The sequence below is a fragment of the Crotalus tigris genome, unplaced genomic scaffold (genome assembly GCF_016545835.1).
Source record: "Crotalus tigris isolate CLP2741 ecotype Arizona unplaced genomic scaffold, ASM1654583v1 scf7180000018413.2111637, whole genome shotgun sequence".
Lineage (NCBI taxonomy): Eukaryota > Metazoa > Chordata > Lepidosauria > Squamata > Viperidae > Crotalus > Crotalus tigris.
In genome coordinates, this window is record NW_024096990.1 from 2,080,479 (window position 1) to 2,103,554 (window position 23,076).

The window sequence follows — 23,076 nt, forward strand, 5'->3', positions numbered from 1 at the left end:
CCTGAAGGGCAAACTGTCTCCTAGAAAGGGGCGGTGGTGTCTCCAAACATGGCAACCTTAAGCATGGCTAGCTGAGGAATTCTGGGAGTTGAAGTCTTAAAGCTGCCAAGTTTGGACACACACACACACACACACAGAGTTCTAGAAGGAAGAAACTGGGTTTCAGAAAACGCCAGATCTATATAGGTGGCCCATCCCATGGCTGACCCTTCCACCAAGGTAAACTCTAGGTCAGTGGTGGCGAACCTATGGCACGGGTACCAGACGTGGCACTCAGAGCCCTCTCTGTGGGCACGCGCGCCGTCGCCCCAGTCCTAGGCCTTCAGCTGGGTTTTATAAAACCTTTTCGCTTTAGGCCTCCGCTGCTATGTGCAAAAAAAAAAAAAAAAGTTCAATCAATCAGTCAATTTCAACTTCTGTGGGAAAAAAAAGTTCTTGCAAAGTTTGAATTGATTGATTGAACTTTTTAGTCCCACCCAGTCTGCCGTTACCACCGCAGCCACGCCCACCCAATGGGCCACACCCACCCAATAGGCCACACCTACCCAGCACCCGACGATGCGTAAGTGGATTTGGGGTTGCAGTTTGGGCACTCGGTCTCTAAAAGGTTCGCCATCCCTGCTCTAGCTCAAGGACAGGCAACCTTGGCTCTTTTATGACTCGTGGACTTCAGCTGGCTCAGGAATTCTGGGAGTTGAAGTCCACGAGTCATGAAGGGGCCAAAGTTTCCCCCATGCTGGCTCAGGAATTCTGGGAGTTGAAGTCCACGAGTCATCAAAGAGCCAAGGTTGCCTGCCCCTGCTCTAGGTGTTAATTCTCAACTAGCTTCCAATCTGCTGAGAGAAAGATGGGTGGGGGACTTTCGTAGCGTTATTGCTGAACTTGGTAGCGAGTGAAGCTTCCCAAATTAATAACACAAGAGGTGCAAATGACAGCAGATTCATACATCAGACAGACTTCTCCAGTTTAATGCAGAGCCATTGGGGTAGGAGTGCCCGGAGGCCAAAAAGAGGAAGGGGAGAAAGAATCGGGGCTTAAGCATTTGTGCCTGGAAGGAAAAAAATTGGTTTAAGTGCAGCTATCCACTGAAGTGGGAAGATATACTGCAGGAGTCTTCAAACGTGGCCCTTTTATGACTCGTGGACTTCAACTCCCAGAATTCCTCAGCCAGCATGCCTGGCTGAGGAATTCTGGGAGTTGAAGTCCACGAGTCATAAAAGGGCCACGTTTGAAGACCCCCTGATGTACTGTATTTACAACTCTTTCTCCTTGGACACTACAATGCAGTAGCTTAATATTTACAGGCTTGTTTGGTGACCGTCCAAAGTCACGACGGCACTGGAAAAAAAGTGACTTACACTTATCGGTCCTCACACTTACGACCGTCCCAGAATCCCCCCAGTTACATGATCACAATTTAAGTACTTGGCAACCAGCAAGTCTTTTGGACAACGGAGGTGTCCCAGGGTGACCTGACCGACATTGGCGATCTTCCCAGCCGGCTTCCGACAAGCTACGTCAACGAGCAAAAGCTGGATTTGCTTTACGACCGTCTGAGTTACTTAACAACCGCGGTGATTGGCTTCACAAGCGTGGCCAAAAAAGGCCGTAAAATCGGCCACACCTCATTTAACAACTGCCTTGGTTAGAAATGGAAATTCTGTTATTGTTAAGTGGAGGATCACCAGCCTTTCAGTCTCATGATTATTTAGTATTTTTAGGTTCCTGAGAATTACCCTAAAACAAGATTTAATCATCCTAATTAAGCTCTCAAAATAGTGTGGTCTTTGAACAGACTTTCCGTATAGCTGACATGAAACACACCTACAATTAAACCAAGAGCACGGCATACTTTTAAAACCACTGGCTTAGATTTATGCAGAATAATAATAATAATAATGCACAGTTGATTTGTCTTAATATTTTCTTAGCAGAAAAGAGAATTTTCTCTTGTTTACACACACCAGCCCAAGTAATTCCCCATCAATGTACCAGGAAGTATTTTTCTTTATGACTGTATGTACTTTGGTTTATATATGTATAATCTAACCTTTCTCCTGGCCCAAGAGCTATAATATATATAATGCGTGGATGGTTGTCATCTTATAGTCCATGAAAGCCATTTGTTCCAACCCCAGTTGTGGGAACCCAGACATAGTGGTTGTGTAAGCCACGGCTTATGATTTTGCCTTGTTTAAACCAAGCCGTAACTGTTTGTAAATCATGTTTTCTTACAGAAGTATACAAAAGTTGTGGGTTTGGATGAGACAGCTGGCTTTGCATGACATTCTCTAGAAATGATGGGGCCAGCAGTTCGATCCTGACTGGCTCAAAGTTGGACTTAGCCTTCCATCCTTCCAAGATCAGTAAAAATGAGGACCCAGATTGTTGGGGCAACAGGCTGACTCTGTAAACAGCTTAGAGAGGGTGGTAAAGCACTGTGAAGCGGTATATAAGTCTAAGTGCTATTGCTGTTCCTTCCCTCCGTCCTTCCCTCCCTCCCTTTTCTTCCTTCCTTCCTTCCTCTCTCCCTGTTCTTGTCCTTCCTTCCTTCCTTTCCTCCCAGTGGTTCAAATGCATATTGCAGGCTAACTCTGCCCACTGCCTGGAGTTCAATCCTGACCGGCTCCAGGTTGACTCAGCCTTCTATCCTTCCGAGGTCGGTAAAAATGAGAACCGAGATTGTTGGGAGCAACATGCTGACTCTGTAACCGCTTAGAGAGGGCGGTAAAGGACCGTGAAGCAGTATATAAGTCTAAGGCCTAATGCTATTCATGGGGAAAAGGTATCATATGAATTGGATCCTATTCCCGGATGAGATGCTGGGCGCGGGCGCAAAAGGCAGGTCCGTTTACTGTACCTTCCTGTACCTGGCGCACAGCCCAGATCAGGTTAGCCACACAAAGCTTCTATTCAGGTGCAGGGCAAAATAAGACACAGTTCTACACACACACACACACACACACACACACACACACACACACACACACACACACGGATGTCAAAGCTTGCAATATTTCCTTTTATGTCTGAAGGTAATGAATTGGCAAAAGCTTCCAGGATAGGCTCTTGGCCTTAAGAGCAGGAATGTTGAAGAGACTAAAGAGAGGTAGAAGAAATCGAAGGCTGCCAGACAAGGCGGAGAGGTGTGCCCTGCCTTGGGGAAAAACAAAATAAGAATAAGAAAAGCTGCCTTGGAGGCTTTCTTGTTTAAAAAGACAAACGTGGAAAATACAACAAAAATCCAAATTCTTTCTCTATGTAGGTTGTCCTCAACGTACGACCGGAATCGAGGCTAGAATTTCCACTGGTTTTCTTTTCATTATATATGATATTTTGTTCAAGGCAAGGTTAAAATACAAAATAGCAAACTTCCCCCCTCCCCAAAATAAAATAAAATCCAAAAAGAATTTCCACCGTTAAGCCAGGCGCTTAAGTGAGTTGCACCTGGTTTTATGACCTTTTCGCCACGACTTTTGAATGAATCGTGGGTCATTAAGCGGATCAAGCGTTCCCCCCCACACTGACTTCGCATGGCTAGCTGGGGAATTCTGGGAATTGAAGTCCACAAGTCTCAAAGTTGCCAGGTTTGGAGATTCCTGGCGCAGGGGATGATTGAGATGGATGATATATTCTGCAGATCCCAGCATTAGGGTTCAAAATGGCAACCACTTTGCTAAAACGGCCCTTTCAGGAAACAGCCGTCCCATGGTGTTTTTATTTTATTCTTATTTAGTTCCTTCTGACGGAGGGGCGGCTGTACATTTTTGCTTCATAAAGCGGTAAAATCGGATCAAAGTAGGGATGCAAATAAGTAACTATAAACCGCAGCATTATAACAGGTACTGTGTGTTGCATAATATGGTATTTATTATACAAATTTATATGGTGGCCCAACTCACACACGGTGGATTTTATTAAATTGACTCCCCGACTCCCAAATGTTCTTGCAAGGAAAAAAAAATAGCATGGAAATACAGGTAGTCCTCGACTTACAACAGTTCATTTAGTGACCATTCAAAGTTATGACGGCACCCAAAAAATGGGCATGGCTATTTTTCGCACATCCATCGCAGCCTCCCTACAGTCCATATGATCAAAATTCAGATGCTTGGCCACCGACTCAGACTTATAACGGTTGCAGCGTCCCAGGGTTATGTGATCCCCTTTGGTGACCTTTTGACAAGCAAAGTCAAGGGGGGGGAGACAGTTTCACTTAACAACTGCAGTGATTCGCTTAACGACGGTGGCAAGGAAGGTCATAAAATGGGGCAAAATTCACTTGACAAATTCACTTAACTAAGGAGAAACTTCCTGACAGAACAATTAACCAGTGGAACCACCTGTCTCCAGAAGCGGTGGGTGCTCCGACACTGGAAGTTTTTAAGGAGAGACTGGACAGCCGTTGTCTGAAATCGTATAGGGTTTCCTGCCTGAGCAGGGGGTTGAACTAGATGACCTCCAAGGTCCTTTCCAACTTTATTATTATTACTACATAAATAAGTGGAACCACCTGTCTCCAGAAGCTGTGAATGCTCCAACACTGGAAGTTTTCAAGAAGAGACTGGACAGCCATTTGTCTGAAATGGGATAGGGTTTCCTGCCTGAGCAGGGGGTTGGACTAGATGACCTCCAAGGTCCCTTCCAACTTTATTATTATTATTATTATTATTATTCATGTTCATGGATTTGGCATTTTGTCTACCTATCGAGTCCTTACCCAGGACCTGGGATAGGCAGAAGTAGATGTTTGATGGTATTAGGTATATTTACTGTTTTGCAATTGACTAATAGCAAATTTGTCAATGCCAATGGTGTAAGTTATATACCTATGACTTATACCCTATTTATTTCTGTAGGTATTATCTGTTATTACTTCCACTATCCAGACTTTTTTGTCTTTCTTATCGACAATTGTTAAGTCTGGGGTGTTATGTTGCAGGTGCAATTCTGAAAGAGCAGTTTAATTTTATCATTTTCTATGACTTTCTCTAGGTTTTTGCTTACAGGCAAATTGTGGTTGCTACTTTGTAAGCTGCTTGTAATCAGGTGCAATCTAACAGCTGTGGTATCTTCAGCTTCTTTGCATAGGGGCAACTGTCTGTTCTGGAGATGGCAAGGCTTGGTCTTGTGCAGCCAGAATTAGTCCCTCGGTCTCTTTCTTCAATTTTCCTGCTCTTAGCCATTGCCACTTTCCCAGCTATTTTTTTCATGTATAGGCCATGTAGTGCTTTGTCTTCCCATGCCTCTATTCTGTTCTTCATTTGGTCTTTCTTGTAGGCCAGGTCTCTCCAGTAAGTAAGCCTTCCTGAATAATTTCAGTGCATCTTCATCATTGTTCTTCAGATATTCTTCCAAAGCTTTTTTCTTCTTCAACCATCTGATGTACTTGTAGCATTCCACGCCCACCTATTTGCCTTGTAGATAAAGTCTATCAATGTCACTGCGTGGATGAAGGGCATGATTCATTGTCATTATTTTCTGGTCTGCCTATCCATTGCTTTTAGTTCTGCTTGAGTCCAGTCCACTATTCCAGCTGTGTACCTAATGACTGGGATTGCCCAGGTGTTGATTGCCTTTATGGTATTTCCTCCATTGAGTTTGGACTTTAAGATCTTCTTCACTCTCTTGATGTATTCACTATTATTATTATTATTATTATTATTATTATTATTATTATTATTATTATTATTATTATTTACTGTTATTATTTACTGTTATTATATACTGTTATTATTTACTGTTATTATTGTTATTATTATTATGTTTCACTTAGCAACAGAAATGTTAGGCTCAATTGTGGCCGTAAGTTAAGGACTACCTGTGGTATCTTTCTTTGGGGAACTCTTTCTGGAGAGGCAAGAAAATCTTGAAACTAATAAAAAGTTCCAGCAAGAAAGAAAAAAATGCAAATACCACTTTATCTTCTTAAGTCAGGAAACTTAGTTTGCTGTACAGTATTTACCCACAGATTTGGGTCTCAAGATTTTGACTTGGGCAAAAAAGAAACAAATAATAATAATAAAAAAACCATGTTCCTGCCCAAAGCCAACAGGTTTTCCATCTGGGATTTCAGCCAAGAGCCAGAACTTAGTCAAAGTTTACCCTTTCTCAGCCTCTGAGAAAATAAACTATGTTTTCATACTCCTAATCCGGGTTTCTTTCACCTACAATCAATACTGCCAGGGTACTAGTGGATTAAAAGTGGGATTGGTCAAATCACTGAACCAATCAAATATTGCAATCCTAAAATCCCACGCCCTTGAGGCAAATCAAACTATAGAGAGCCAGTTTGGTTTAGTGGTTAAGGCTCCAGGCTGGAAACCGGGAGACTGTGAGTTCTAGTCCTGCCTTGGGCATGAAAGCTGACTGGGTGACTTTGGGTCAGTCATCCAAGACTGGGAGTTCTAGTCCAGCTGGGTGACTTTGGGCCAATCATCAGAAGACTGTGAGTTCTAGTCCCACCTTGGGCATGAAAGCTGACTGGGTGACTTTAGGCCAATCGTCAACGACTATGAGTTCTAGTCCCGCCTTGGGCATGAAAGCTGACTGGGTGACTTTGGGCCAATCACCAGAAGACTGGGAGTTCTAGTCCCGCCTTGGGCATGAAAGCTGACTGGGTGACTTTAGGCCAATCGTCAACGACTGTGAGTTCTAGTCCCGCCTTGGGCATGAAAGCTGACTGGGTGACTTTGGGCCAATCACCAGAAGACTGGGAGTTCTAGTCCCGCCTTGGGCATGAAGCTGACTGGGTGACTTTAGGCCAATCGTCAACAACTGTGAGTTCTAGTCCCGCCTTGGGCATGAAAGCTGGCTGGCTGACTTTGGGCCAATCACTCTTTCCCAGCCCAACCAACCTAACAGGGTTGTTGTTGTTGTTGTGGGAAAAACAGGAGAAGGAAAGAGGATTAAGTACGTGTACCACCTTGTGTTATTTATAAAAATAATAAAGGCAGGATAAAACCAACCTAAATTTAAAAAAAAAACTTTTTAAAAAACTCATTTCCTCAACTTTAAGACTCTCAACCCGTCACTCCGTAATGCCATTTGCAATTTATGGAAGCACCGGACTAGCTACAGCATTTCAGAGGCGGAAGACTTCCAGCAACTTTTTAAACCAGCCGCCTCTCCTGGGCTTACGCATGCATGCACAGACAGACACCTGCTGAAAACCTCAGCGTCCCCAGGCTCCCCGGGTCTTTGAGTTGAGCAAGTTGGGAACCGTTTGCTTACATAAGGCTTCCCAGGAAAACGTTAATTGTTGTGAGCAGACATGACTCAGCTGCGGTTGCAAAGGCCCCACTGGAAAGAGCAGCCCTTCGGCCCCAGCCAGAGGGAGGGGGGAAAGCCACAACATTATACACACCAGAACAGACAGTGCACAATTACCCGGCAGAAGCAGGCTTCAGATAATAACGGAGTGTACGTGTGTGTGTGGAAGGAGGAAAGCGGTGGCTTCCAAAATAACCCTGCTGTTTCTCCAGAAATGCTAGCTAGCTGGCTGGCGACAGAGGTCGGACCCAACTTTTGATTCCTCAAGGCAAGGGGCCTGTTTGCCTGCTTTTTAGAACCAAACGGCAGCCTCCACTTTCTGGAGATTTGCCACTAGGTGCAGGGAAGAAGAACAGAGATCAGGAGAATCCACATACGAACCGGCTTTTCCCCCTGGCCACACACTGGCCTCGCTTAGCAGGTGAGAAGACCTGCACGGGCTGAGCTTCGGTCTACTCGATCCTCCCCAAGGCCCCAGAAGCTTCTGGGTTTGTCTAAAAGGTTGCATTTCTCTGCCGGGATGATAATATCCACCTAGCCCAGGTCACAGTCCACAGCAGTCCTTCTCAACTTGGCCAACTTTAAGACCTGTGGACCTCAACTCCCAGAATTCCCTAGCCAGCATTCCTACCTGGCTGGGGAATTCTGGGAGTTGAAGTCTACCTGTCTTAAAGCTGCATGGTTGAGAATGACTGGCCTACTGTGATCTGGTTAAAGGTGGGCTAAATCCTTTCCTTCCTTCCTTCCTTCCTTCCTTCCTTCCTTCCTTCCTTCCTTCCTTCCTTCCTTCCTTCCTTCCTCTCTCTCCCTTCCCTTCTTCATCCCTCCCTCCCTCCCTCCCTTCTCCCTCCCTTCCCTGCTTCCTTCCTCTCTCCTTCCTTCCTTCCTTCCTCTCCCTCTCTTCCCTTCTTCCTCCCTCCCTCGCTTCCTTCTTCTCCCTCCCTTCCTCTCTCTCCTTCCTTCCTTCCTTCCTTCCTTCCTTCCTTCCTTCCTTCCTTCCTTCCTTCCTCTCTTCCCTTCTTCCTCCCTCCCTTCCTTCCTTCCTTCTTCTCCCTCCCTTCCCTTCTTCCTTCCTCTCCCTTCCTTACGTCCTTCCCTCCCTCCTGTGGCAATTCCTGAATTGTGGCTGGAGCAGAGGAGGGCCGTTTTGTATGTATGTGACCATCGTGGTTGAAATGAGGCAAGATTGATGCTGTGAATTGTGCCAACTTAAAACCATTCATTTAGTGACCGTTTTACAATAGCACTGAAAAAAGTGACTGACAACCGTTTTCCACAGGTACAACGGTTGCAGCATCTTCACAGGCACCTGGTCAAAATTCGGACGCTTGTATTCATGACGGTCGCAGGATCCCAGGAGGGGCTGTCAAGTGATCCCCTTGGGCGACCTTCTGACGGGCCAAGTCAATAGAGAAGTCAGTAACCATGTTACTAACTTATCAATTGATTCACTTCACAGCCGAGGGAAGCAAGGTCGTAAAATTGGGCCCAACCCATTTCACCAATGTCTCACTTAGCGACAGAAATTCTGGGCTCAATTGCGGTCATAAGTTGAGGACTGCCTGCACCTGATTTCAAAGAAACCATGATAAAACTTAATGCAGGGTATAAACGTGGCCATTAACTTTCTCTCTGCTGCCGTTTTCTGGGGGTGGGCAAGGCAATCCCCAGAAAGCCCCAAAATCCATTTAGGGCAGTGGTTCTCAACCTGTGGGTCGGGACCCCATTTGGGGTCGAACGACCATTTCACGGGGGTCGCTAAACAATGCAGTCCGCCATTTTTCCCCCCCTTTTCCTTAGCTGTGCTACTCCCTTTTATTCTCTTGGCTTTTGAAAGCCAATAGAATAGACTCTCTTGAATAGAATCTAATTCTATTGGCTTTCAAAAGCCAATAGGAATTGTCCAGGCTGTCTCTGCCCTGCTGAGCCCGCCAAAAGTCCCAGTCTGCAAACGGTGCTGCACCAGTTGAGTAGTCCTTGACTTACGACCGGTTGAAGGTCACCGCATTAAAAAGGTTGAGAACCACTGATTTAGGGGGTTTAAAAGCTGAAGGCGGCCTTGTCAGAAAGGCGAACCTGAGACGGGGGGGGGGGGGGAGAAGGAGGCGGGTGGTGTGGCTGGTTTTCAGCAGCAGTAGCAAAGTCCAGATTTAATACAGAAGCTGGCATACGATAGCCGCCGCCTCTATCAACTCATCCGATATGCCCAACGTCAATTTAGTCAAACGTGGCAGACACTAGCACAGGAGCTGAGCCTTCAAGATGGGGAACTATTTAACAACTGTCAAGGGAGAAGCCAGAGTCACTTAACAACCCTGTTACTAACTTAACAACTTGAGCCATTCGCTTAACACCTCTGGCAAGCAAGGTCCTTAAAACGGGGCAAAATTCACTAAGCAAAATTCAGCAACAAAAATTTAGGGCCCTACTGTGGTTCTAAGTCAGGGGTAGGCCGCCTTGGCTCTTTTATGACGCGTGGACCTCAATTCCCAGAATTCCTGAGCCAGCATGGCTCACCTTTCCCCTCAGCATGGCTGGCTGAGGAATTCTGGGAGTTGAAGTCCACAAGTCATAAAAGAGCCAAGGTTGCCTACCCCTGGCCTAGACTTAGTGTTTCTCATCCTTGGCCACTTGACGATGGGAGGACTTCAACTCCCAGAATTCCTGAGCCAGCCATGCTGAGGGGAAAGGGAGAGGTTTCCAAGCTGAGCCAAGCTGGCTCAGGAATTCTGGGAGTTGAAGTCCACAAGTCATAAAAGAGCCAAGGTTGCCTACCCTTGGTCTAAGTCAAGGATCACCTGTAACAGGAGCTCACCCCTGTCATATTGTGCTCGGGACTCGAACCCTGAAAAGCCGACCAGTTGAGCCATCGCACAGGCACAGACACGCACACACACACACACCCTGAACCATATTGGGAAGGAAACCCTGTGCCTTGTCTCGCCTGTTGCCGATGCAGCCGATGCAGGGCCCGGGCTGCCTGGCAGGAGAACGAATCTGACTCATGAGTTTCTGGACAGGCCAGCCAAAGACCTCAGAAGGAAAGCATTCGATTCCTCTCGTGTCGTCCACCATTTGCATCGTGTGCCAGGAACAGTCAAGCCCTCCGGCTGCACTGGAACAACAACGGGTGTGGCAGAGAGAACAGGAATTTTTTTTTTCCCCTTTCCCCTTATCATTGCAGACAGCTTGAGAACAGCTTTGCTTGATTCTCAAGCTGCAGCTCAACTTCTATAAGGTAGTTTGCAAACAAAAGAAAACAAAACACACACAAAAAAGCCCCAGCCTCTTGATCCAGAATTCCACCTGGCTGGCATCTGCTCCTTTCTTTCATAATTCCTCAGGGGAAAGAAAGGTAGAATCCGAGATCTTGCTATTTTTTTTCCCAAGGTTACAATAACATCGTGAAGATAAACAAACATGCTGTTCCCTATACCAGGGGTAGGCAACCTTGGCTCTTTTATGACTGGTGGACTTCAACTCCCAGAATTCCTGAGCCAGCATGGCTCAGCATGGAAACCTCTCCCTTTCTCCTCAGCGTGGCTGGCTCAGGAATTCTGGGAGTTGAAGTCCATCCACGAGTCATAAAAGAGCCAAGGTTCCCCACCCCTGGCCTAGGCCTGTATTTTTCAACCTTGGCCACTCAGAGATGGGTGGACTTCAACTCCCAGAATTCCTGAGCCAGCATGGGGGAACTATGGCCCTCTCATGACTCATGGGCTTCAACTCCCAGAATTCCTGAGCCAGCATGGGGGAACTATGGCCCCCTCATGACTCGTGGACTTCAACTCCCAGAATTCCTGAGCCAACATGGAAACCTCTTTCCCCTCAGCATGGCTGGCTCAGGAATTCTGGGAGTTGAAGTCCACCAGTCATAAAAGAACCAAGGTTGCCTACTCCTGCCCTATACTGTATGTAAAGCAGGGGTTCCCCCCCCCAACAGTGGCAACTTTAAGATGGGTGGACTTCAATTCCCAGAATTCCCCAGCCTTTACGGCTGGCCCTGGGGAATTCTGGGCGTCGAGAAACACTGGCATATATCATTCTGAGAGCTTAAAGAGCTTTCTTGGAATATAACTCAGGTGTGAACGACGAATCCCCGGCTGGATTGCCGTTTGAAGAGGCGTGGGCTTCAACTCCCAAGAATTCCCCACCCTCTACGGCTTGGCTGGGGACTGCTGGGAGTTGAGGTCCAGCCATCTTCAAGTGGTCAAAGCTGAAAACCGCCGAGGTTCAAAGCATTTCAGGACAATCCCATTTATCCTATTTATAGGTGAGAGGTGCAAAGAAGCTCAAGGAGGCTTGTTGTGAATCTATGGCGGAAGCCACATCCACCGCTCAACCGCAATGTGCATTTCGGAGGGAATGCAGCAGGACTCCTGGGCCGAGGAAAAACCCATTTGCAAAAGGAATTGCAACCAGACAGACCTACTTCCACTGGGTTGCTTACCCAGAGGGGCTTAAAGTCAGTCTTTTGTCAATTAAAAAAGAAAAACCAGCAAGCACTCGAGTTAGCCATGTGATTCATCCTCAAAGGTTCTCTCTAGTACAGTGTTTCTCAGCCTTGACAATTTTAAGGCATGTGGACTTCAACTCCCAGAATTCCACAGCCAGCAATGCTCTAGTAGCCCCAGCCATCTGGTCTCTAGGGCAGTGATGGCAAACCTTTTAGAGACCAAGTGCCCAAACCCACCCACCCGTCCCCATTCTGCCGTGCCCGCTGGACCACCCACCACCTCCACGGCTTGCCACAGTTCACCCAGGCAGCCCAGCAGCTCCATGGTGGCCAAGCCCTCCGCCCGCGCCCTGCATCATCATCTGCATGTGATGGGGTGCAAGGGTGGAGTCTTGTCCCCACTGCCTGGCTACCATGTCCTTGGCTGCGCAGCATTGCCTGGGCCGTGCCCGGGGGCGACTCTCCTCCAGAGGGCTGCTGGTGAGGAGGGGGACGTAGGAGGAGGCGGGGCTGGGGCGACGGTGCGTGTGCCCACAGAGAGGACTCCGAGTGCCGCCTCTGGCACGCGTGCCATAAGTTCGCCAACACTGGTCTAGGATTCTTCTTCAACCATGTCTGAAGCCCCTTCCAGTTCCTTTTTAAGTCTGCCTCTCCTTATTACCAGCTGGGCATCTTCCACAGGACTGGATCCGCAGGTAACACTACACTTTTTAAACCAGTGGTTCTCCACCTGTGGGTCGGGACCCCATCTGGGGTCGAACGACCATTTCACGGGGGTCGCCAAACAACGCAGTCCGCCATTTTTTCCCCCCTTTTCCTTAGCTGTGCTACTCCCTTTTATTCTATTGGCTTTTGAAAGCGAATAGAATAGACTCTCTTGAATAGAGTCTAATTCTATTGGCTTTCAAAAGCCAATAGGAATTGTCCAGGCTGTCTCTGCCCTGCTGAGCCCGCCGAAAGTCCCATTCTGCAAACGGTGCTGCACCAGTTGAGTAGTCCCCGACTTACAACCGGTTGAGGAGTCCTCGACTTACGACCGGTTGGGGGGGGGTCAAGGTATTAAAAAGGTTGAGAACCACTGTTTTAAACAGTCTTGGCCAGAGAATCCCAGTTATCTCTTCTGCCTCCAGGAGAGAAGGCGGTTTCGACATGTTCCTAACTCAGTTATTTTAGGCTTATCAACAGCCCTGGAGCTGGTCTCCTGGGTTAAATAAGAATCCCTTCGGGGGAGAACAGATAACCTTCTATAAATAGGAAGATAAACAGTGCTTTGTCTCTGCTCCAGGTCTCTATTTTTGGGAAGTATTGTTGATTTGTTACGTAATTTATTTCACAGAAGCCTGTGTGTTTTGCGAAACCTTGGCTTGTTTGTTTTTCAAAACACAGGTGTTCATTATTGGGATGGTTTGTTTTTTCTGCACATCAGCTGTTTCTCAAATATGGAATATTGGAAGGCAAGTGGCATGCTGGCTGGGGAAATCTGGGAGCTGAAGTCTGCTAGTTTTAAAGTTGACCAAGTCAGAGAAGCCTGGCATACAGCGCTTCTGCCACTTCGAGAAGGTTAGTTCAAGGCATGCCCATGACATAAAAGACAGCTGTAGAAGCTCCAGACACTGAAGGATTTCGATGCGCAAACAGCCAGACGTGCATATAAAAGGGTCTGATCGGATTCCATCTACTGACTTCAATAAAATTAGAGCAGGGGTAGGCAGGGGAGGGTCTGATCAGATTCCATCTACTGACTTCAATAAACCTAGATCAGGGGTTGGCAACCTTGGCTCTTTTACGACTGGTGGACTTCAACTCCCAGAATTCCTGAGCCAGCCATGCTGAGGGGAAAGGCAGAGGTTGCCATGCTGGCTCAGGAATTCTGGGAGTTGAAGTCCACCAGTCATAAAAGAGCCAAGGATGCCTACCCCTGAGCTAGATGTTAACCGATCTCATGGTGCTTTGAACGCAGGTGCCTCTGACAAGTACCAACTACAAAAATTGTATAGTAATGTGGTTTCATCTAAATAAGCCATGGCAGGAACTACATCTACTATGCCTGGTTCAGAAAGCTCTGGATTTGCAGTGCAAATAATCCCTACCAGCATCAGGCAGATATACTTGGTGATAGAGATGAAAAGGTGGGCGGGCAGAGTTAAGGAGGAGGAGAAGAGAAGCAAAGGGAATAGAGGGGAGGAGAAGAGAAAGGAAAAAAGGAGGAGGAGGAGGAGGAGGAATATTCTGAATCTGCTTCTCCAACCCAACCCTCTTTGGTCTTAGCCATCTATAGCAGTGGTTCTCAACCTGTGGGTCGGGACCCCATTTGGGGTCGAACGACCACTTCACGCAGTGCGACATTTTTTTCCCCCTTTTCCTTAGCTGTGCTACTCCCTTTTATTCTATTGGCTTTTGAAAGCCAATAGAATAGACTCTCTTGAATAGAGTCTAATTCTATTGGCTTTCAAAAGCCAATAGGAATTGTCCAGGCTGTCTCTGCCCTGCTGAGCCCGCCAAAAGTCCCAGTCTGCAAACGGTGCTGCACCAGCTGAGTAGTCCTCGACTTACGACCGGTTGGGGTCGCGGCATTAAAAAGGTTGAGAACCACTGGTCTATAGGTTAAAGAAGGCAACACTAAGGTGCTTATAGGATTATTAGTCAGCAGATAGGAGAAAAAATGTCTGCATTTTCAAAAACCTGTGGTGTACGTGCATTCAACAAGGAAGTTCCTGGTGTTGACAAGCGTCAATGGATTCAAACTAGCTTTCTACATGTCCCTTTGTTTTTCAAGACCAAGAATTCAGTGAGCCTGACCAAAAATATTTCACTACTGTACTCCAAATTGCCTCCAGACGCTAATGCTGTAATTAAAGGAGCCTAAGCACCAGCACAGGAAATCCTCAAAATATCACACAGAAGCACAGAAAAGTCAACATTATCCTTACACATACATAAGATTAGAGCTAAAAGAACTCCAGAGGCTTAAAAAAAAAAAAAGAACATCTTGTGATTTTTGACAGAGATCAAGTGCTTACAATATAAATGTGACGTTCCAAGGGAAAGTACATTACTGTCCTACACACACACACACACACACACACACCCTGCACACAGTTCTGTAACATTCACATTCAAGGACCTGAACCAAAACAACGACGACGACAAAATGCTATCCTTTTCTAAAACTCATTTAGGCAGCCTGACTTTCTGAAACAAAACCCGGGTTTTTTTGCAACATTACACTTCCAAAATAGTTAATAATGCACCATCCCAACTATTGGCGTATCAGTTTTGTTTAGGACCCAATGAAAATGGGAAAAAAATGGAAAATATTGCTAGTTATGATAGAGTATGCCTCATCGTTAGGAGTGGAAAATTTTTACCACCAGGACATTTGTATCAACCAGCAGTCTACCACTTTTCCGCTTCTATTCCACATGCTTGTGAAAAGAGTGTTCACTCCTGGGACATTTTAGGCAAAAAATGAAATAAAATAAAATCCAGAAGACAATGGCAAACTGCTTCTGTAGGGTCTTCCTAGAAAAACTATGTGGATAAACCCAAGAGGTTACCAAGAATTAAACATATCACAAAGGACGCTCTCTATCTTTTAAGAAAAGATATATACGTATTCTAATTATCTCAATAAAAACAAACAGTTTAATGGAGCTTTCTATAGTACAGGTAGTCTTCGACTCACAACCACAGTTGAGCCCAAAATTTCTGTCGTTAAGCGAGACAGTTGTTAAGTGAGTTTTGCCCCATTTTACAACCTTTCTTGCTTCAGCTGTTAAGTGAATCACCGCAGTAGTTAAATTAGCAACACAGTTGTTAAGTGAGCCTGACTTCCCCACTGAGTTTGCTTCATCACGTGACCCTATGACACTGCCACCATCATAAATAGGAGTCAGGTGCCTAGCATTTGAATTTTAACCACGTGACCATGGGCATGCTGACCGGCCGTGTGAAAAATGGTCATAAGTCACTTTTTTCAGCGCTGTTGTAATTTTGGTCACTAAATGAACTGTTGTAAGTCAAGGACTACCTGTGGAAATTATAAAAAAAGATAGGCAAAAAGAATAATGACCACTGAAACATCACCAGAACATGTGACTACACCAGGGGTAGGCAACCTTGGCTCTTTTATGACTCGTGGACTTCAGCTCCCAGAATTCCTGAGTGGAAATCTCTCCCTTTCCCCTCAGCATGGCTGGCTCAGGAATTCTGGGGATTGAAGTCCACGAGTCATAAAAGAGCCAGGGTTGCCTACCCCTGGATTACACTGTCCAACCGTATCATATTTCCCTAAGCCACAGAGTCACTGTTCCCACTCTTACATCATTCATGTGCAATTCCTTTGCTAAATAAGGACATCAGTAACCATAGACCAGTGATGGCAAACCTTTGAGAGACCGAGTGCCCAAACTGCAACCCAAAACCCACTTATGTATCATCGAGTGCCGGGTGGGTGTGGCCCATTGGCTGGGTGTGACCAATTGGCTGGGCGTGGCCAATTGGCTGGGCATGGCTGCAGTGGTAACGGCAGACTGGGTGGGATTAAAAAGTTCAATCAATCAATTCCAACTTTGCAAGAACCATGAGAAGTTGAAATTGACTGATTGAACCTTTTTTTTTTTTTTTTGCACGCAGCGGCGGAGGCCTAAAGCCAAAAGGTTTTATAAAACCCAGCTGAAGGCCTAGGACTGGGGCGATGGCACACGTGCCCACAGAGAGGGCTCTGCGTGCCACCTCTGGCACCCGTGCCATAGGTTCGCCACCACTGCCATAGACTAAGTTATTGAAAGATTATACATAGACACACGTATACACACCAAACTGGAACCTATTAAAACATTAATGCAGCATTATTTTTATTATTATAATCTCAAAGATCTGAATTCGTGACAATCAAGACGTTCTGCGGTTGAGTTTGCCATAACCATTCACGTTATGGATTTTTACGATACAACCAAACACTCAGGATGTTATTTACATTAACACAAAGGGAAAGTAGCCTCCAAAGCCTGGAAGTAACAACAAAATTTCTCCAGTCCTTTTGTCAGGAAGCCTTTCTCAAAAATGAATAATTTAATGGCTAAAAATGTGCATTTATTGATATTTTAGAAAACCAGATAATTAGGATGTTTAAAAACAAGAAACCTCTTCATTTAGTGCCTGGGAAGTTTTATTTTTCCTTGTCATGTGTTACATAAAACATACAGCACTTCTTTATTGGCTGGGAAGTAATGTAAAATTAATATTGCCAATATTTGGGGTTTTTAATTTTTTTAAAAAATGTCCACTTTTACCGTGGCCTGATTCAGGTGAGCTAAATAAATAAATAAATAAATAAATATATATATATATATATATATATATATATATATATATATATATATATATATATATATATAAAAAACAGATGTCAGCAACCTTATTACCTTCTCTGAAAACCTGAACAATCCTGAACTGACACTTTTGGGAAAACTCATGATCCTGTCACTGTAGCACAGTGGTTCTCAACCTTTTTAATGCCGCGACCCCCAACCGGTTATACGTCGAGGACTACTCAACCGGTCGTAAGTCGAGGACTACTCAACTGGTGCAGCACCGTTTGCAGAATGGGACTTTTGGTGGGCTCAGCAGGGTACAGACAGCCTGGACAATTCCTATTGGCTTTCGAAAGCCAATAGAATTAGACTCTATTCAAAAGAGTCTATTCTATTGGCTTTCAAAAGCCAACAGAATAAAAGGGAGTAGCACAGCTAAGGAAAAGGGGAAAAAAATGGCGGACTGCGTTGTTTGGCGACCCCCGTGAAATGGTCGTTCGACCCCAAATGGGGTCCCAACCCACAGGTTGAGAACCACGGCTGTAGCAGCTACAATTTTTAGTGTATGGAGATGTGCCAATTTGCCTCCTCCTTTTATGACTTACTCAATAAATGACTGTTTTCTAGTAATTGGCTGCTTTTTTAATTAACTGCTGTACAGTTAAGTCAGCTTTTAGTATTTTGTTATGTATCCTCTTAAATAGGATTTTTGTACTCTGCAACGGTAGTCCTGATTAGTCATGGGGTTTGAAGCCTTTTCAGCAGAAAAGTGCCCAATAAAATCAAATGCAAATAATGATTTACTGTTAGTGGAGTGCAAAGGTCTCTCTCTCTCTCAATTGCCTCCAATTCAGGATACTTCATGAGAATGATTTGAATGAAACATTCTGCAAAATCCTAACGACTGCAAAAGGAGCAAAGCACCTAATCTCTATTTAAGGTAACTGCCTTAGATTTGAAGTCATTTGAGCTGTGGTGCCAGAGAAGGCCTCCTGCTTATTCCTTGGACAGCAGGGGTGACTAACAAGCGTGGCACTAAAAGGCAAAAAATCACAAAACTGCGTCTCACTTATTTTGGCCATGTTCCCGAGGGGGGTGGGGTGGGGGGAGGGCAGGAAGCAATGACATTTGGAAGAGTTGAAGGGAAAAGGGAACCAGGCTGCCAGAGAACACAGTGGCTGGACACCATGAAAGATGATACCAGCCAGAGCACAGAACAACTCAAAGCAGTGCAAGATCAGAAGATGTGGAGAGACCTGGCCCTCAGAATCGCCAAGAGTCAGACTTGACCGAACGGATAATCATCATCAGTATAATCCAGCCCCAGGAAAAGGTTACTGGGAACAAGAGATCTTTGCTTACCATGCCGCCAAGGATCTTTAGGCTCCACGGCACCAGACACGATGTCTTCATCTGAAGGAAAAGTCACATGCTTTGCCCCGGGCTTCGGCTTCCCCTCATCCACTGGTGGTGAACCCTGATTTAATAGGTCATCTGCTGGTGTGTCCCCACTTGCTGCTTCCAAGCTTAAACAGCAGTTCTGAGAAGAGGACTCAGCTTTGTCAGGCAAATGCTTATTTTGCTCGGAAGCAGACCGTTCCTTGTCCCTAAGGCCTTCTTGAGCAGTCGTCCCAAGAGGTTCTGCAACCAAAGAGGTGTGGTTGCCGTCAGCCGCTTCGTTGACCAATGACCGTTCCTGCTGATGGTTCAAAGTCTCCAACGGTTTCAAGTCCTCCTCTGCCCCATCACAACTCTCCTTTAAAGGGTCCTCCTTTAAAGAACACGCAGTACAACGCTCTACAGTATCTCTGACACAAAGATGATCCTGCTGGGAGGGAAGACTCTCTGTACTGTTGGAACAAAACTCCTTAGTGTCTTGAAAGGTCTTCTTGCCATCTTGGCTATTGCTCAGTTGGGAAGCAGCCCAGGGGTCAGAGCCCCCCAAAAGTGTCCCCTCTTCCTTCTGCACAGCAGGAGCGGGCAGGAGCAGCAGCACACGGTCCCCCTCAACAGCTTTGCCTTGTTGCTGCACAGGTGAAACCTGCACACACTCCATAGCCAAGCAGGTGAGATGGGTGTCTGACAAAGAGGGAGCTCCTTCTTCCCTTCTCATGAGTCCTTTGGAGTCATTACTCAGGAACAGAACTCACCTTTTTTCCTTCCTATCTTTTTGCTACCCACCCCTTCAGGAAAGGGGGGGGGAAGAAGCTCTCACGTTTTCCAGGCCTTCTCCTTATAAGCAGTAATGAAGAGAGGCTGAGGTCTTGTTGAACTAAAGGAAGCTGCTACATGAAGCATGAGTGAAGATTAAAAGAAACTGGGGACAGGGGAGGAGGGTAAAGAGAAAGATTGCAAGGGTAAAGTAAGACCCTCCTTTGAGATTAGAAGGAAGTGCCTGTTAGGAAAGACACAGCATCTAGGGAACAATCTGGATTGGGGAGAGGGATGAATTATGGGGAGCTGAGGATAATTAATGGGTCCCAGCAATCCCCTTCTAAAAGAAAACCATTCGGTTTCGTTGCCCTTCCCAGGAGAAAAGGACCAGGTAGGGCGTGCATAAGCCGGAAATGCATCGGACTAAATAACCGGACGATAAAACACGTCTCACAGCAGCTCTCCCACAGAGCAAAAGGAAAGTTTACACAAGCGCCAACCGCAAGGCCCACAAAATAAATAAGCCGCAGCTGACAGAAGTCCAATAAAAGCACCACGAGGGTCCGCTCTTGGTGCAGAAAAGATTTAAAAATAATAATAATAATGGGGTGGGTGGGAAGAGATACTTTTTGCAGAAGCATGCACGTGCAATTTGACTCCTGCAAGGAAAAGCTGGAGGGAATTATTCTCCCCCCCCCAGGTATGGAGTCAGTTTTTGGGCGAGAGGAAGAGAGAAATATATATTTTAAAAAAGGGTTACCGTCCCCTGGGTGGGGAGGGGGAGAAGGAAGGGAGGTCTCTGGGGAGGCGCAGAGAAGGAACCTCTCCAGGTATAAGCAAGCAGGAGCTCCGGGAGCAGCCAGGCGAAGGAAGGAGCGCTTCCTATTCGGGCTTTCCTCCCAGGCGCGGAGCCTCGGGAACCCCTTCCCCACTTCCTTCGGGACGAGGCGGGCGGCGGCAGGAGAGAGGCCGCCGGGTTGAAATACGCACCCGGAGGAGCAGCGGAGCGCCGGGACTCGGGGGAGGCAGGAGGGCGGGCAAGCGGGAGGCCAAAGCCGCTCACGAGGTAGGGAACGGCGGAGGAGCAGCCGCTGCGCGAGGCGACTAAGGCCCGCCGCCGCCTCAGCCAGGTGCGGACGCGAAAGAAGCCGCCTCTCCCCGCTGCCGCCGCCGCCGCCGCCGCCGCCAGGACTAAGTGCGCTTGCGGCCTGCGCATCGGCCGACGCACTTTCGACACCGCGTTAGCCGGGTGGCTCGGCTTTCGTTCCCGCTCGTCTCCTCTAAGCCAGCTGCGGTCCTAGGATCCCGAGTCACGTAGTCGGACTCCCACGCCCGGCTTCCCCGAGGAGGGTCCCACGCTTATTTTATTTCCCCCCCCCCGAGTTTGGCGAATCAGCGAGTAGGTTTTGCGAGCTAGCGCGCGGACCTATCTCCCCCTCCCGCCGCCGCTGCTGCTGGCTGGCCTCCCGCGCTCGCCCCCTCCCCTCCCGACTCCAGGAGTGAAAGCGCCTGGTTTGGGTTTCGGTTCCGCACTTTCGCTTTTTCCGCAGGGCGTCTGAGGAAAGACAGCCCCGTCGAATCCCACCGCGGGTGGCTCTAGAGTGAAAGCGAATTTTAAAAACGTAACATTCAAAAAGAAAGTACGGGGGTGGGGGAAAACCGAAAGAGGATCCCGAATGTGCCGATAGGGGAAGCGGACTGAACCAAACAAAAAACACCGCCTGACTCTGACGAAAAGCTCACGCTCTCTCACCTCACTCTCCCAAGGCTACGCAGGGAGGGGGAGATAAATAAATAAATGACGCATGCGCCTTGCTCGTCCCCCAGCTCCTTGGTCCAAAGTCATAGATTTGGCAGTCCTCCTCTGGCCAGAGAGGACAAAGGAAGAGCTTAGTATTTCCGGGCAAAGGGGTCACGTCGCTCTCTTCACTGTTAGGACTTCGCTTTGTGGCGCTTCAGGACGGGCGAATTTGGAGCGGTTATGAGGAGATAGTTCCAGCCAGGCCTGTGCAAGTGAGTTCACGTTAATTAAGGGATTTTTTAAACCGGGAATGCTACTTTTCTGGGCAAGGGGAGGTTGTTAGGGTCCCCAACCAGGCGCCCTCCATAACCCCCCCTTCCCCCGGGCCGACATTAGCCTGCCTTGCCCTGCTGGGCCTTTAATCCCGTCCAGCTCAACATCAACGTAGTTGATTTTCAGCTCCAAGTCTGCTATAAAGGCCAAAAAAGAAACCAAGCCAGGATTAAAAATCATTGTTAGCCCAGAAAAGCTCTTTTTTAAAAACCAGGGTTTCTTAGATAGGAAATTGGGAGTCTTGGTTTGTTTTGTGCCTTCCCCCCCACAAAAACCAAGGGATGTTAGTTTTGTGTTAATCTGGAAAGCTTGCCTTCCACGAATCATGGTTAACATGATGGCTTATTGCCACATGAGAAGTAGCTTCCATCTGGATAGGCAGGTTGAATGAACCACACCTGGCTGGGTTCACACCATTTGCTCCATTATGAACTAGAATGTAGCTTGTTTGGTTTAAGACCGGGGTCTTCATTCTTGGCCCTTTTATGACTTGTGGGACTTCAGCTCCCAGAATTCCTCAGCCAGCGTGCCTGGCTGAGGAATTCTGGGAATTGAAATCCACAAGTCATAAAAGGGCCAAGTTTGAAGACCCCTGGATTAACAGGATGTCTAAGAGCTGTTATTTTTTTCACTGGGTTAGATAGCAGGTGGTTTTGTGTTAAAATGTTGTTACTGTTTCTCAGCTGTCATTAAGACATCTCTGGTTGGTAACGCGTTGCCCAGGAATGGTGGGTTTCCTCAAATTTCCTACACTGGCAAGATGGGCCTGATGTTAGGAGGATTCAAGAAAACTCTTTGTGTTAGATTTCATTTCCTTTCTGACCAGAGAGTAGTAAACCCACCACTCTGTGCCACCTTCTAAGGCCCCATGGGATTGCAGCCAAAATGATCTTTTGATGGGTAAGAAGCTGCATGCAATTGGAGGATTAGATTGTTCTGCCTGTTAAGGAATTTCCATACCAAATATTTGCCTTCGTAATTCTGATTAACACAACATTAACATTTTGACTGGAGAAACTCTCTAAAGCTATGAAACAGATGCAAGTACAGAAAACAAGATGCTATTGAATGAACGTTCCATGGGTATCTGTTAATCTCTCTCTTTAGTTATGTGCATTTGCTGTTTGTTCCAGCATGTCTGTCTGGTTTTAATTTGGCCTGGGGTCTATTACTGTGGTAGGCTTGATACATAATTTCATTTATTATTCATCTAATGGCTGTCAGGTCTACAAGAATATCTAGAGATTCAATAATAACTGAGCCGTGGTGGGCAGGGGTTAGAATGTAGTATTGCAGGCTAACTCTGCCAACTGCCAGAAGTTTGATCCTGAGGGGCTCAAGGTTGACTCAACTTTCCATCCTTATGAGGTCAGTAAAATAAGGACCCAGATTGCTGGGGGCAATATGTTGACTCTGTAAACTAAAGCACTATGAAGGTTTATATAAGTCTTAAGTATTATTGCTATTGCTAATGAGGGGTAGATAATTTCATGCATCCCAGCTGTTTTGAGCTGTAATTTCCATAATCCCTGCTAGATGGAAGTGACAAGTGTTACCTTCAAGATGGTGGTTGACCTATTGTTGCCTTAAAAGATAGCAGGCAAAAAAGAATTATTACTCATTCATGAGATTAATCCCAACTGCCTTGCTGTTTTCAACAGTGGCCTGCAGAGTGTGGCTCCTCTGGGAAGATCCCATTGTAGCAGCCTAGAGCTGTTGCTGATCTTTGGAAATAAATTAATTCTGCAAGGGAAGATTTTATCTAGCTCCTGTCTGTGGTGATGTTGTACTGACCATTCTGATCC

At 46.6% G+C, this 23,076-nt stretch overlaps 1 protein-coding gene across 1 annotated transcript in view; it reads right to left on the reverse strand.

Annotated features, from left to right (window-relative positions):
- The window catches only part of PPP1R37 (protein phosphatase 1 regulatory subunit 37), a 44,792-nt gene extending 24,268 nt beyond the window's left edge, over nt 1–20,524 (reverse strand). Inside the window, exon 1 of the mRNA XM_039352244.1 lies at nt 18,406–20,524. Coding sequence (XP_039208178.1) covers nt 18,406–19,156 — 751 coding nt within the window. The 5' untranslated portion in view covers nt 19,157–20,524. The remainder of the gene's footprint in view (nt 1–18,405) is intronic.
- Between the last annotated feature and the right edge of the window lie 2,552 nt (nt 20,525–23,076).